A 16,243-nucleotide genomic window follows, 5' to 3' on the forward strand; every position below is an offset into this window, starting at 1 on the left:
CAGGAAAGCAAGTTTTACCTGAGATAATGAATGTTGTGCAAAAGAGATGCCATTACTTCAGGAGGCCACTCCTTGATTAATTAATTAGCACTTGGGCCCAAAGCAGCCTTAAATACAAGACCACCAGCACCTTAGAATATTTTAATTCCATTTTTAAATGGAAATGAAGTACTACTGAAAACTCTGCACCTTTCTTTCCTACCCCTAACAATGTACAGCAGTGGGCCTTCTGTATCCATGGGTTCTACATCTGTGGATTCAACCAACCTTGGATTGAAAATAGGAAAGGGAATTCCCTGGTGGTCCAGTGGTTAGGACTCCGTGCTTCCACTGCAGGGGGCACGGGTTCGATCCCTGGTTGGGGGAATAAGATCCTGCAAGCCGCATGGTGCAGCCAAAAAAAAAAAATCGGGGAAAAAAGATGCCAAAAAGCAATACTTGAATTTGCCGCATACAGGCAACTATTTACGTATCATTTACATTGTATTAGGCATTATAAATAATGTAGAGATGATTTAAAGTATATGACAGGATGTGCATAGGTTATATGCAAACATTGTACCAATTTAAATAAGGCCCTTGAGCGTGCTTGGATTTTGGCATGCGTGATGCCCACAGATAATAAGGACGACTGTTTAAGTGGAGAAGTCAGTTGTTACTTGGGAAAACCTGTGTTCTTCAATGTTTCAACAGAAATTATATTCAGAAAAATTTAAATTGCATTGAAGCAGACATAATTTAATTTCACCTTAAAGTTTTGTTTGTGAAACTGTAGATGGTAGACGTTTGAAATTAGACTTTTTTATTGGCATTTTCAATACTGACTTCAGTTCCTCTGAAATAATTTTCCATAAAACACAGGTTTAACACCTTATAACTAGCATATTTAGGAACTAAGAGTTTCCCTTAAAGATTACTTAAACATACAAGGCGAGATCAGAGTAAAGATGATGCAGGATTTGAAAACTTTCTGACTGGCTTTCAAAATGGAAGTTAAAACTATGGTGGTTTCTTTTTTAAGCTCATTCAGAGCTAACTCTCACAAGAAATACTACCTACTGGAATGGGGCCTGAGCACTCCTTAATGGAAGTGAGCTACAGCATCTTTGGTAGCAAATTAAGCTTTTCCATAAATGGCACACAGGCTGTCTAGCTTTTGCTCCAGAAGTCTGTTACTCAGGAGTGGCGTGGGACTGAACGGCAGAGAACAATGACTGGCCTGACCGTTGCGTGACTCTGCTCTCACAGCCCAGGGGCGTTCTGCGTCCTAACGGGCCTCCTGCTGTCTCCTGCTGCTTTCTCTGTCTTCAGTATCTGGATACTGAGACAGATCTAGGGTCAAAACTCGGCTGAACATGCAGTCATCATGCTGAAATGGAGAGAAGACAGTTAAAAGTCAGTTCCTTTACTTAGGGAATAAGTGCTATTAAATGTAAAATAAGAGCCATTAGTGAGTCTAGATTTGCATTTAAAAAGGAACCTCCTTATAGCCACCTAAAAAGGTATTACTTCTCTGCATTTACATCAGCTTTATTTATTTTTTGTATTAATCTGGTAAAGGGTACCAGAATATGCCACCCGAAAACATGCCTCTTTTGCATATGGATTGTTTTGAGCCAGAGGCTACTGAAAACCAGCAGATGTAGGTAAAGCTCCAAAAACCAGGTACAAGTTTTCCTTTTGTAAAGGAAGTTTACATTTATGTAAAAGATGACACCCTTTCCACTCTTAACTCTTTATCAGTGGAGAAGGCACCTGAATCTGCAGAGCAAATCTGACTGAACAGGCCTTGTTTACTGTACTTTTCCTGGTCACCTTCCCATCACTTGCCTCCCCTGCCCAGAAGCCCCAAGACTCTTATCCTTATTTTAGCCTAGGATGGTATATAAGTCCAAGTTCTAGCCACCCCACTGAGTTACTCATTACTGGGTGTACCCATGTGTGCACACATGATGCACATATTAAGAACCTGTTTTTCTCTTGTTAATCTATCTATTGCTGGTCTAATTTACAGGGCCCCAGCCAGAGAACCTGAGTTGGGTAGGAAAAGATTTTATCCCTCTCCTACACTGGTAACGAGAATTTCCATTTCTCTCCGGCAGCATATTTCCAGTGATCCCCTGACATTAATTAGGCACAGGAAGGGAAATTAATTTTTATCTTAGCTTAAAGGAAAACGCAGGAAATAAAACCTAATTGTCCAAGAATTGAATGATTTGAATGAGTTGCCCTGCTCCATTAGCTCAGGTATTTTCAGTGGCTCAAGAAAGGTGTGTTTGAATTCTAGAAGTTACTCTACAACTTGGAACTTGTCAATTTCTTTGTTTTTTTTCCTTTGTTAGTTTTGGAAGATAAATGGTTCCTTGTTCTATCACAATGCATTTGTTTTTGCCTAAAACATTCAAACATTACAGAAATATGAAATACAATATCGACAATTTATTCTAAGTTAATATGTACTATTATCTTATAAACAATTATCATACTGTTCTGCAATTTTCGATTTACTTTTTCACTTAAAATATATCTTAAATTTCTGTGTACTGCCATGGAAAAATATCTGAGTAGTTACTGTTAAGTCTTATTTGATTAAAAAATCATTTAAGCTTATATTTATAAACTGCAGAAATCAAACTATCTATAGACTTCACTAGGAACTTGTAATTGTGCTGTCAGGACACTCTAAGGTGATCTTATTCCTCTCCCCCATTTACTTATCTTTACCTCTGGATAGATGCCTATCAGTGCATCAGCTTTGGAATATAACTCCTCTTTTAGGGAAATGATTATCATCTGAAACTGTTCCTGAGTCTGCTCTTTGATATAACTTGATACCTGGGAGGAAACAGAAAGCACACATTTCATGAGTAAAGAAAGGCCTCCTTTCTCGGGGTCTTGAGGACAGTGATTCTGCATGTCTCTGAATCTGCCCATTTTAGGTGACAAGGCACTTACTTCCCTTTCTGTTAATTCAGTAAATCCACTACAACCACAGAAATGGAAATAGCTCAGATTGTAAAATAAGAGGTTAGTAAAAAAATATAAATCTCATTAACTCTATAACTGAAAACTTGGAAGAATATTTTTTTAAGAATAAAGCTCTAACTTAAGATACTATCATGTGAATATGCAATCAACCTTTACAACAAGATAAAACTACCACTCAGATATTTTATGAGGGTGAAGAAGGGCTGGTATTTAAACTTCCAACTACCTATATTGCCAGCAAAGCCTCAGGATGGGAAAAATATGGCGATTATACATGTATTCATAATCCATAATCAACTCATTTGGTTAGAGGGGAGCTCAACAGCTCCTTCAGGAGGCTTAATTCCAAGGAATGAGAATAAGAACAAGAAAGACTGGATAGAAATGGGTCTTGGTGAACAAACTACTCAGAATTTGGAGAATGATAAAGAACTTGGACTCAAACCACAGTTTAACAAGATACTTGCCAACTCCCTGGATCTCTCTGCAAGCCCAGAGGGTGTCTTCTCCATGTGTATTGGTCCTGACTGCACCCAAGATACTAAGGACACAAGTTTTGGAAGCAGGAATGGCAGCTTCAGTTGAGGAATGAGTCACTAGTTGAGGTGAATGATGAGAGAGGAGGGAAACGGCTTTGGGCTAAGAGGCTGAATTCATAGAAGGAACTGCCGCATTAGAGGCAATGGCAGCCACTATGATTCAGGTCTTTAAAAAGTCTTGGGATGTTGATAGAATGGAAGAGGAGATGGGATGCAAATACGTTAAGGCATGCATTTTGCTAGGAAAGTTACCTACGATAAATGTTGGGCACCCTGATCACAAGAGGGAGTGGAAGCTCCTTCACAGTTGCTCATATTACATCACTGCTCATACTCAATTCAGCAACGGGGTGCCAGGAACGTAAATCTCAAAGGGAAGCTGGAAATTTAGAGGTTTTTAATACATAGGATAGGTGCAAATAGAAAAGAGTCTTAAGAAAGACCTAGTACGTGAAGATGCCACTAATACGAACATCTAAATTTTGCTAGAAGATACGGATCCCTTAAACGCTACAGAGAGAAGGGGCAGTCCACAGTGATGGATCCCAGCCCCAGCCCACACACAAAGGGTATGGGATACAAAGTACTAAAATTAACCTTCTGAGGGGAAATTTCTCCCAAATGACTGAGGCTATGGAGTCCAGTTAGCTGATGCAGACTGGCTGGCATCCAAGAGAGACAAATCAAGATTTTCTTTTCTTCCCGTGTTTTCTTCTTCCCCAGTAATCCTGAAGTCTCTGGTAGGTCACAGAATGTGGCTCTTGCCTGTTCTCTACAAGGTTCAGGGGACTTTGGACTTGTTTTCTAACTTCTATGGGTGTGGTGTTGATGTGCTATTCTTATGTACGCTGTGACATGTTTAAAAAGCAAGGTCCGGGACTTCGCTGGTGGTGCAGTGGTTAAGAGTCCGCCTGCCAGTGCAGGGGACACGGGTTCGAGCCCTGGTCCGGGAAGATCCCATATGCCGCGGAGCAACTAAGCCCGTGCGCCACAACTACTGAGCCTGCGCTCTAGAGCCCGCGAGCCACAACTACTGAAGCCCACACGCCTAGAACCCGTGCTCCACAACGAGAAGCCACCGCAATGAGAAGCCCGCGCACCGCATCGAAGAGTAGCCCTCGCTCGCCGAAACTAGAGAAAGCCAGAGCGCAGCAACAAAAACCCAACGCAGCCAAAAAAAAAAAAGAAAAAAAAAAAGTATAAAAAAATAAATAAGGTCCTAGAGAGGTTTGGGTTAGATGAATACAGCCTGGGAAATCTGAAAGATGACATTGTTGCCTAAAATTAGAAGTTACCCCAGGCTGCAGCTCCTGAAAAATCCCCTGACTCTCCCAGGCATTATTACACATGAGGTTCAACAGAGTAAGGAATCAGGGAGGTCAGTTTCAGAGACTCAACCTATCAGGGTGGCACCCCAAGACTGAGTACATCTCTCGGGGCTGGACTCATTAACCAAGCTCATAAGACTAAGGTATAAACCAGAATGCCAGTTTACAAATTAACAGAGATATCTCTGTCAGCATGACCAGAGCAGCCTCCTTGTAAGCAGCTGTAAATGCAAAGCCCAGTCATTTCTGGAAGATGGATGAACCTGGAATCAGAACCAGGAGTTTCATTCATCCATTTCTGGAAATGGATGGCTCTGGAAGTAGGACCACAACACAGGGACTCTGCAGGATGGAGCTGTCCCAGCCTTGGGCAGTGACAGGTACTGCCAGTGTTTGCCTCTATCCTTTGGTCACATGTCCATGGTCAACCCCATTCTCAGGTCAAAAATTTACAGTCAGGATGTGTGGTCTGAGAGCCTGTCTCTCAGGTGGCTTTGTGTATCTATGCACTGATCTTTAAGGCTGACTTTCAGTTGTGTCCTTAGTTCCCTCATGGTCTCAAATACTGAAAACAGTGCAAGTGTAGTAAATGACTGTATAAATTTTAATAAATGAAGGGGAGCAGAATTTTGAACTTTAATTCCTTTGGAATTTTATTTAGATATGTTATTTTTGGACTTTATTAAACACTAATTTGGTCCTGTTTGCCATGTGGCCTACTATTAAGGACGCTCTAGGTCCCAAAACCTAGATTTAGGGAAAAGCAACTCACCCAGTAGCAATGTTGTGGATCCAGTACAGTGATTCTCACCTGACTCCCCAGCAACTCACTGAGGGTCCCCTAAACCTTGAATGAAAACTGCTACCCTGAATCATCTTGTTTTTAGATTTTTAACTTAGAAAAATCTACTTTTAACCAGCAACTATCAAATAAACTATGTTTGTTCAGGGTAAATTGCCTTCTGACTGCATCATGATCCTTGAATTATAGACACTGTACTGGAAATTAAAAGCAGAAAGGAACTTACTTTGCCAATGTTAGTATTGTCCAGGGCTGCATCTACTTCATCTAAAACAAAGAATGGAGCAGGCCGAAAACTAGAAAAAAATTATAATCGCTTAAGTTACAACTTTGTTTTACAAGACTTGGAGGGGAGGACTAAGAGTATTCACGATAAATAAATAAAACACGTCCTTTTGGATGCTTTCGTCTAGGTCTCCGATGACCTCTATGTCAGTAAATACAACGCTCAATTCTCAGTCCACATCCCAGGTGACCTTTGCAGATGGTACCGGGGGGCGGTCCTCCCCGTTCCTCTGACGTCAAGGACAGCGACATGGTCTACTCCCCGTGCATCACCCACTGCTATAGGCCCCAGTCTCCTACCAGCTCCTCCTCATCTCTCTAACTTCTTGACACTGCAGTGCCTTCGGGGCTCAGCGCTTAGAGCACTCTATCTGATTAGCTCCCTTGGTGATTTCATTTGCTCTCAAGGTTTTAAGGATCTTCTATTGATAGTTCTGACCTCTCTCTTTAACCCTGGCCTCATGGGTCCAACAGCTTCCTCAACTCCATGTGGGTGTCTAGCTTGAACTTGTGCAAAATCAAACTCCTCACCTACCCCTCAAACCCATCCCTCCTGTGGTCCTCTCCAGCTCAGTGAATGACAGCTCTTATCACTCCAGTTGATTAGGGTCCCTCCTACCCCATGCCCTGTCTGCTCCCACACTGGTCCAACCCGCCATGATCTTCCACCCTGACTGCTACAGGAGTTTCCTAACCCTGTGCCTGCCACTGCTGCATACAGTCTATTCTCTACAGGCACCAGGCTCACTCTGGCCTCAGGGCCTTTGTACTTGTTCCTCATGTCTAGAACATTCTTCCCTTAGAATTCTCCCCTAGAACATCCATCCACGTGACTTGCTCCCTTAATTTCTTCAAATCTTTGCTCAGATACTACCTTTTCAAATAGGCCTTCCCAGAAGACTTAAATATTGCAAACCCTTCCCTGTTACTATTGCCATTCCCTTCTTTAATTTTCTCTATAGCATCTGTCATTTTCTAATAGTCTCTATATTAGAGAATTACTTTACTAATACACCTTATTTATCATCTGTCTTCCTCAACTAAAATGAAGCATCTTTGAGGCAGGGAATTTGTTTTCTTCACTGCTGTCTCTAATGTCCATTTTTAAAAAAAATATTTATTTATTTGGTTGCGGCATGCGGGATCTTTTAGTTGCGGCATGTGGGATCTAGTTCCCTGACCAGGGATTGAACCCGGGCCCCCTGCATTGGAAGCATGGAATCTTAGCCACTGGACCACCAGGGAAGTCCCTCTAATGTCTGTTAACACCACTCGACACACAGTAAATATTTAATAAATATCTGTTGAATAAATGGATGGGGGTGACACCTAGCATTAGTCTTATTCTGCTAAGATTTACTTCACACAGGCTCCTGTTTAAGTTCCTGCCTCCTGCTTTTCCCAAAGTCCTCCTGCATTAATGGCATTTTCTTTTCCTTTCCTGTAATTGCCAATTCCTTTTCCTTCTTGAGACCAGTAGAAAACAGCTGTAAAACTTTTATGTTGATCTTTCTGATCATGAAAATAGAGAGGCAGCATCATCTATACCTTAGTTCTTCATCTAATGCTTTGAATGTCAGAAGTTCATTGCCTTAATTTTAGCTGACATTTTTTCCCTTTATTTTACAAACATAAGTGTCACCATCATCAGTGGAAATGAGGTTAAACATTTTTTTTTCAGAAGAAATACTTTGTTTAACATTCCTTACTAAATAGCAGATCTCTGAATAGGGACAAGGAAAATAATATACAAGTTAGGTGTTTTTATTTTGTTTGGCTTTGTTGTTGGTACTGTTTTTTGGCAATCCTGATTTCACATCTGGCCATTTGATCCTCCTTTTTCTCCTTTCTTTTCTATGAAGCTGGAATATTAGTAGCTACTGATAATAACAAATTGAATAAAAATCTGTCAAAGACTGAATTCTCTCTTAGATTTGCTGTCTAAATTGTTACAGGCCTACAGCATAACCTGAATTGTCTGGCTGAAAAAAACAGTTTTGTATCACATACGCTAAATATGACTAAAGACAAGTAATTAGCAGGTCTTCTGTAGGAAGGTCTATTTGGTTTCTGCCCTGATGCAAAATCATATAGCTCACTGTGACCTTACCTGTGCACAGCAAACAGGAGAGCCAAAGCTGCCACACACTTTTCTCCCCCCGACAAATTATCCATTGGCATGAACCTTTTGCCTGGGGCCACACAGTTATAGCTAATTCCCTCCAAGTAAGGCTCTTCTGGGTTTTCTGGGCTAAGAAATGCCTGAAACACATGTTATTTATTTAGCAGCATCAGAAAAGCTATTAGTAAATTTCAACTTGGAATTGCAACAGAGTTTTACAAAATACTCTTGGATAGATTTTCCTCCATTTTGATGGAAAAATATCAATGCCTGTAAATAATGTATTTAGCTCTATATGTAATCACAGACAGCAACGGTGTCTGGGGCAGGGAGTAGAGGGAAAACATTCTAACATACATAAAGGATAAGGCCTTCCCACCAGGCTACCATTCAAAGCTCAGAAGCATATGCTGCAGTCTTACCAAAACAATCTTCATTCAGTTCTTTCATTGGTCCTTTCATCAAATCTTTATTGATGAATCCTGCCCTCAAGGAGTTAATGGGTTTCTTTTAGTCTTACTTTACTGAAAATAAGTTATTTTTGGTGGAAATTCTAAATATATGATTCAGGATTACCTCAGTAATAAAAGAATACCATGAGAAAGAGGGAAAAGGAGATACATAAGATCAGATCTACATCTTTAGTCCACATTCAAGTCCACAGTATTTGCTATATGGATGCTGATCACGGAATGGAGAGATTACCAGTACAAGGGGCGTATCTAGATTTGAACGCTGCCTTTAGTTCTTTCCCTCTCCTTTGTTACTCTGGGCAACTCCACAGACCCCATATCAACCATTTTCCCCAGATCGTCTACATTACCCTAACTTTACTACAGAGACGGCTCTATAAAATCAAATTAGTACAGGTGACAGAATTCCAGAACTGAAAAGAGAACCTGGAAACCAAATGATCTAACCCACTCATTTTGCAGATGAAGAAGCAGGACCAGAGAGATTCTGACTTGTCCAGGCTGGTTAGTGGTGGAATGAGTAGGACCTAGAACACAGGTCACTGCAATAACCAATTTTCATGAGCTGACTTTGCCTGGTAAGTGGGTCATTCAGATAGTGTGGTGGTGATTTCCCACCAGAAAAAAAACACACCACCAATAACACGAAGTTCCCACTCATATTTGAGGTGAAAAATACGTACTTGGGCACTGTCGTTTCTGCAGAGCTTCTTGTAGATCTGATCAATTGCGACTGAGATGTGCTCAAAACACTGGCTGAAAATATCGTATCTCCTTTTTTTCACCTGTTCAAACTCTTGCCTACGTATTCTGGCTTCCTTTCTGCTGGCCTCAAAAGCTAAGAGAGAATCAATGTTCTTTATTTTGGAGACCACCAAGGGCTTCTCTTATTTCAACTTTAAAGCATAAAATACTTTTTAAACTAGATTTTGAGTTTGGTTGTCTTGAGTAAAATCTACCTTCAAAACACCTCAACTGTTATGAATTCCAAGAAAATGACTTAAAATTGATGAGCCCTTTTTCTGGTAGGGCTGATTTTTAAATAATAATAACAAACTCCAACAGAGTATCTAATATGCCTCTTATGCTGGTATGAAATAAGACACTATTCTAAAATAATCAATACATCTGTTTTTAAATTAAAGAAGAACGCTTTTCAAAAAGGAATGTATTAGTGATTCAGTATTAAAAGTACATTACTATAAGATAACAGAGGAAAAAAATATATATAATAAAAACAAAGGTACAATTCAGGGGGGATTATTAGTAATTGTTATAGAAATCAAAACCCCTAACACCCATGAATATGATCTTGCTAACAACTAAAGCTTCATTTCACCATCTGTGGACTCCTGAAACTTGTCTCTGACAGTCTTTAGGTTCTCCGGGGCTCTGAGGTTTGGGGCCGCCGTCCTCAGCAGGACGTCTTCCTGGGATGCTACTTGTTGCCGTAGGAGTCTAAGGTGGGCCTCAACTTCTTTATCAGGTTGTAGAGCCTATTATTGGCAAAGAACAGCAATGGTTAGCATGCCATTTAGATCCAAACTGCTAAGGTACAATAATTAGGCACAGGGCCCTTCGGAATCTGGCCCGTCTCCCTCCGCATCCACTCCTGCCCTCCTTTGCAGCCCTCTCTGAGTCTGCAGTGCGGTCAGGTCACACTGCTGTAGCTTCCTGAAGTTGGCTGTGCTCTTTCATAGCTCTAGAGTCATAGATGCTGCTCTTTTGGAACGTGCTGCACCTTCATCTTTCTTAATCTGGCTAAAAAAGTAACAATTCACGTATCACTTCATTTACTCATTCATTAAAAAATATTGATCATCTACTATGTATTAGACACTGAGGATTCAGTGATGAAAACTATTCTGTCCTCGCCCTTAAAGAGCTCACAGGGAAGTCAGACATGCAAACTGACGTCTGCAACAGCGTGAAACCCTCCACCAGGCAAGCACAGGTATTATGGGGCAGGCAGAAGGGATCCAACCCATCTGGAGGGGTAACACTTAAGCTGAAACCTAAACAATGAGCAGAACTAACTTGAGTGAAGAGAGAAGGGAAAAAGTGATGTAGGCATCACCTTCCAGGAAAACTTTCTTGACACCCCCCAGAGGGGGTTAATTAATATCTGATAAAGGTGACATTTTCATTCATTGGGAAAAGAATTATTTAGATGTTGAGTAAACTGGTTAACTTAACGTACCTTTTAAAAAACAGATTCTTACCTCATACCATATATAAAGATAAATTTCAGATTAATTAAGTAGGTAAGTGAAAACAAAAAAATCACTAACAGGAAGAAAATATTTATAAATATTTACTCAGTAATGTCGTGGGGAAGGACTTCCTAAATACGAAGGCACTGAATAGACTATAAAATAGATAAGAGCTTTTTTTCTGATTGCCAAAAGTACCACAAGTACAATGAAAAGAGCCCAACAAATCTAACAAAATACATTAGAAACATCTGAAATTAAAAGATGTGGTAGCTACTGCTACTTGGTGTCCATTCTCCATTTCTTCCTTTCTAACAGAGCCCATGTTTGACCATTTCTCCCTTATACGTCCCATGAACCCTGCTTGGTCTAAAGCTAAGTCCATCCCACCCCCAACAGTGATTGGTCAGGAATGAACACGTGACCCAATTTAGGCCACTGTGATTAGGGGACAATTGGTAGAGCTTTGTGGAAAAGCCTTTCTTCAATCTTTAGAACAGAACCACTACAAAAGGCAGCCTCTCTCTTCTCTGAGGGTTGTGGTTAGGTGGCTGGAAGGCCAAGAAAGGCTACAGTCATTTTGCCCTCATGAGAGAAGCAGCTTCAGGACGAAGTCAAAACACAAAGCAAAATATGGCTATAGGGTTAAGAGAAAGAGTAAGAGCTGCTAAATTAATGAGACCATGAAACTGGATTCCAGGTTTGTGCTCTGTAGCTGTGAAGGATTTGTCACCTCCTGAGGGTACTGCACTGGGACACGGACAGGGCAATTCAGGATGCTGGAGTATGTTGGCTACTTTTGTCTATTTCAGGACTTCTCAAAGACTTTATTATTCATTCTGAATCTCCAAGAAGGGAATAGACTTTCAAAACACTGACAGAAACTTTTCTTCTTTGGCAAGACATTTCATGGTATTGGTGTTCTACAGAACACACAGTGAGAAACGATGATATGAAAACTTTAAATGTTTTAAGCATTTTATGTGTAACCTATTTAGACTATTTCTTAAAAAATCATTAGGAAATCTACTTTTTCCCCTAAATTTATGCTCTATCATCTAAAATTATTCTGCAGTATTTAAATATTCACTATTACCATGAGTTAGTCATGAACAACAGAAATCTTTCAATTACCTTCAAATCCTCTCTTAGAGAGCTGTAGTCTACCTCAATGGCTTCTTCTTTTTCATATATATCCACTGTTGCCTGGGTACTTTCTGCTTCAGGTCCCAACTGAAAAACATATGAAGCCCTTTCCTTGTTATCTGAAATGGTGATCTCTACTCATCTGTCTGTCCCAAGGCCTCCAGTTGATTGCCACCTCATGCAGATTGAAAGTTAAAACCCTTATGTTGGCCTGCAAGGCCATGACGGTCTGGCCTCTCCTTCCCCTTTAACTTCACTTTGTGCCAGTCTTCCTGGTACTCGCTCCGCTCCCACTACACTGGCCTCCTTGAACAGACCAGGCACACGTCCACCTTAGGGCTGGCACACTGCCCTCTGCCTGGACCCCCTTCCCCTAGATGTCTGCATCTCTTCATTTTCTACCTTGTCTGCTAACCAGCTGCCTTCTCTCAGGACATCCACGGCCTCTCCATCTAATATTGCAAACTCTCCTCCACCAATACTCTCTATGCCCTTCCCTGCTTTATATTTTCTTTAGCCTACAGCATCACCAAATACATAAATATTTTATCTGTTTACCATTTTGTTTCTGTGCCTATCTCTCCCCTAGCAGAATGTGAAGGAAGGGATTTTTGGCAGTTATACTCACTGCTGTGGTCTCAGTGCCTAATGCAATGCTGACAACATAGCAATATATTTCAATTTCAATATATATCACTCTGAATGGAGAGAGGAATAGGAAAGAAGGGACAAATACATGAGCACTTACTAACCTGTAGGCTGGTCTTTGGTGTAATGCTGATACCAAAAACAAAGACTTACAAATTAAAAGAAAAAAACCCCTTTGCTACTCACTCTTTCCTAGATGTTCTCAGCTGAAACAAACCCAATAAAACTACTTTTGGAATTAAGTCTATATTTTATGTAATATATTTATGTTAAAATGGTTCACAGAGAAGTGGAACTTGAATACAAAATGTAATCCTGAATCTCACGATTCCTATTTATGTGATTCAACATCGTATTTTGTATTAAGCTTCTATATGAGTCATCTGATGCCTTGAGCTGCGCAGCTTGCGGGATCTTAGTTCTCCATCCAGGGATCGAACCCGGGGGCCCAGAAGTGAGAGCACTGAGTCCTAACCACTGGACCGCCAGGGAATTCCCAAGAAAAAGGACGTCTGAGTATAATATCACACCAGAATTATGCTATGAGAAGTGGTCAATATTAGCAAGAGAAAAATTGTTTTACAGTTACTTCAAATTGAAGAACCCAAAGGACTGAAGGCCTCTTCTGGAGTAGAAATTGGATGGAAATGCATGGATTTCTGACTGGGGGCAGAGCAGAAAGGGGAGGAGGGATGTGGAAGGGAGACCACAGAGATTCACTAAAGAACTCAGAGATAATCTGAGAGGTAAAAGAAATAACTATTTTCACCATCCTCTGGATTGGCTAACAGTAAGATATTCTTCCTGAACTGTATAGTCATATCTTTCTTAACATGAGTGACAGAACTAAGGGTGTATAAACTTCCAGCCAGCCTAAGGAGTACTGTGCGATACAAATGTGACGAGGAAGAAAGGAAAGAGGCAAACAGAGAAACGTCCACTGCTGGCTGACGCTGGTCTCGTCCTGTGGCTCCGTGGGGCCTGCTGTTGCCCCCCCCCCACACGCTCACCACCTGGACAGACTCAGTGAGGCACGTTTCTGCTGAGAACCACCTCAGGTTGTCGGTGAAGGTGCAGAGCAAGACCCCTCCACACACCGTGGACAACGTTACCAGAGTACAGAGACGTGCTCACGCCAGCGGGCCAATGGCACCTCGCCTGTGGCTCACACCGCCTCCCCAGCGCCCCTAACTCCAACAGGTTCAAGTCTCTGACCCCTCTTGGGCATCTGTGCACAGGTAAGAGACTCTGGTCCATCCTGTGGGGCTCAAAGGACATGGATTAGCAAGAGAAATAAGAGAACTGCACAAAATGCCCAGCCCTCTGGCATGAGGACCATCCTGCCCTTTTTCCCTCCTAGAGACGTCTTTTCTGCCCCTAAACGAGCTTTAGAACAAGAGGAAGAATCTGCATAGATGCAACTTCACTAAGCAGCCAAAGGCCTTACATTAAGTTCCACACAACTGCACATATTTTAAAATCATTTGCTAGAATACCTCCACTTCAATGATGTCATCCAATGACCCCGACAAAAGAATTATTTCAATGTCTTGAACTTTGCAATCAAGCAACATGTTATGTTTCTCTAACCGCTTCTGTTCCAGAGAAGTTTGAAGCATTACAACTTCTTTTTGCCGTTTTCCCACTTCCCTGTAAATACACAGATATGAAAAAGTGATTATATTTTACTAATTATGTAAAGTTGCACCAAGGAAAAAAAACATGTTATAAACTTACATGAAAAAAAAAAGATTTTTTCTTATGAGTGCTGTAAGTTGCAGAGTTAGCCCATGGATGCTTGTAATTTAAACTTTAACACTCCTGACAAAGGCCATGAATATAATGATTTAATCCAAGGGAGGATTTTCAATAATAAATATTATTACTTTAATCAGGCTAGCACCAATACAGCCCTTTCCTAGTTACCTTATTTTTGTTTTAATTAATTAATTAATTTATTTATTTTTGGCTGTGTTGGGTCTTCGTTGCTGCGCATGGGCTTTCTCTAGTTGTGGCGAGCGGGGGCTACTCTTTGTTGCAGTGTGCGGGCTTCTCATTGCGGTGGCTTCTCTTGTTGTGGAGCACAGGCTCTAGGCACGCGGGCTTCAGTAATTGTGGCACGCAGGCTCAGTAGTTGTGGCTCGCAGACTCTAGAGCGCAGGCTCAGCAGTTGTGGCACGCAGGTTTAGTTGCTCCGCGGCATGAGGGATCTTCCCAGACTAGGGATAGAACCCGTGTCCCCTGCATTGGCAGGTGGATTCTTAACCACTGCGCCCCCAGGGAAGCCCTACTTACCTTATTTTTAAATCAGTACAATTTTTCAAGCTGCATTTCTCTTTCAGTATAAGTTCTACATTTTAGAACATCAAACCAAGAGAAAGAGTCTCTTAGCAAGAGAAATGTCTTACCAGTTAAGTCATTATGCACCTGACAGTCTCAACTTTTTTTACTACCACCACTAATGTAATGCCTTCTATCTTACTGAGGGCTTGGGAGTTTTACCAGTTGAAACAAGGTGGGACGTTAAAGAGGACCCAGAAAGAGGACCAGAAATAAAATAAAATAAGAACTATATGGTCTTTAAAAATCTGATGACAGAGATGTGGATCTGTTTAAATACGAGTTAAAAAAAAATCAAGAGTAAATGAACTTAATTCCACTCAAAAATTTTAGACAAAGAATTTTCTGGCTGTATCTTGAAATACTAAAGGTCTTTGAACATTGTGGGAAATTGTGAAATGCCAAGAAGTTGAACAAAAACAGAGCGCATTTCATCTGATCGCTTATGTTTGTGTCAGTCACACAGGAAAGCAGATGTCACTGTGGGGCAACAAGCCAGCTGACTCAAAGCGTTACTGGTCATCATCACGGCAAACATACCTGCTTATCGTGTACTAGGTACTGTTCTAAGTACCATATAAACACTCACTCATTTAATCCTTACAATTATTCTATGAGGTAGGCACTATTATTATCCCCATTTTACTGATGAGAAAACGAAGGCACAGTAAATAAGTGGCAAAACTGGGGCATGGAACCATGCAGTGTAGTTCCAGATTCTACGTCTCACCTGCTATGCTCTGTCACACAGACAGACTAGCAGGAGACTCCCCAGTAGGAAGGTACTGGTGTCAAGGGGATTTAGGGTAAGGAACTCTTTATATAGGTCCATGTTTTCACCCACCAAAAGGAACTATTCACTCTAAACAACTAACCACCTCTCTTGGTTTTCCCCCAAACTGCAGTGCTTGATAGGTGTGATGTGGGACCAAAAGCAACGAAGGGTGTATATTCAAATAATAAAACTTCCTATAATAAATTTCAAGTTGATGGTAAACATCTTTTAAACTCTGATAAACTTCTTAGTCACCTATCAACAGCCAAAAACTTCTTCCGTTCCTCTTCAATTTGAGCTTGGACTTTCTCAGTGTTGGTATTCTGAGTGACAAATATGTCCTTAAGTTGCTGCCGTTTCTCCATGAGTTCATCCACAACTTTCAGACAATTTTCTTCAGCCTGAATGGAGATGATTTACATTGTAGATTTACCATCTTCTACATTAATAAGGTCAATAGATCATTTTATCATTAACATAACAAACCCAGCCATTCCAAGGTAAACCCCTATCCTGTAGGTTGCCTGAACCTCTATCACAGAACGTGACCCACCCTTGTTTACACTTCCGGGTAATCACTACCT

At 41.0% G+C, this 16,243-nt stretch overlaps 1 protein-coding gene across 2 annotated transcripts in view; it reads right to left on the reverse strand.

The window, feature by feature from the left end:
- Positions 1-1,152: 1,152 nt before the first annotated feature.
- Positions 1,153-16,243, reverse strand: part of SMC1B (structural maintenance of chromosomes 1B) — an 86,285-nt gene continuing 71,194 nt past the window's right edge. Inside the window, exons 17-25 of one of the 2 annotated variants that reach the window (XM_036864641.1) lie at positions 15,915-16,060; positions 14,041-14,194; positions 11,885-11,983; positions 9,877-10,033; positions 9,221-9,375; positions 8,053-8,204; positions 5,884-5,953; positions 2,725-2,835; positions 1,153-1,369 (exon numbers count right to left, since the gene is read on the reverse strand). In XM_036864641.1, the coding sequence (XP_036720536.1) occupies positions 1,268-1,369; positions 2,725-2,835; positions 5,884-5,953; positions 8,053-8,204; positions 9,221-9,375; positions 9,877-10,033; positions 11,885-11,983; positions 14,041-14,194; positions 15,915-16,060 (1,146 nt within the window). In that variant the 3' untranslated portion in view covers positions 1,153-1,267. The remainder of the gene's footprint in view (positions 1,370-2,724; positions 2,836-5,883; positions 5,954-8,052; positions 8,205-9,220; positions 9,376-9,876; positions 10,034-11,884; positions 11,984-14,040; positions 14,195-15,914; positions 16,061-16,243) is intronic. The other variant, XM_036864642.1, reaches the window with a different exon arrangement.

Source organism: Balaenoptera musculus, chromosome 10, assembly GCF_009873245.2.
Source record: "Balaenoptera musculus isolate JJ_BM4_2016_0621 chromosome 10, mBalMus1.pri.v3, whole genome shotgun sequence".
In the NCBI taxonomy this organism is placed as follows: Eukaryota; Metazoa; Chordata; class Mammalia; order Artiodactyla; family Balaenopteridae; genus Balaenoptera; species Balaenoptera musculus.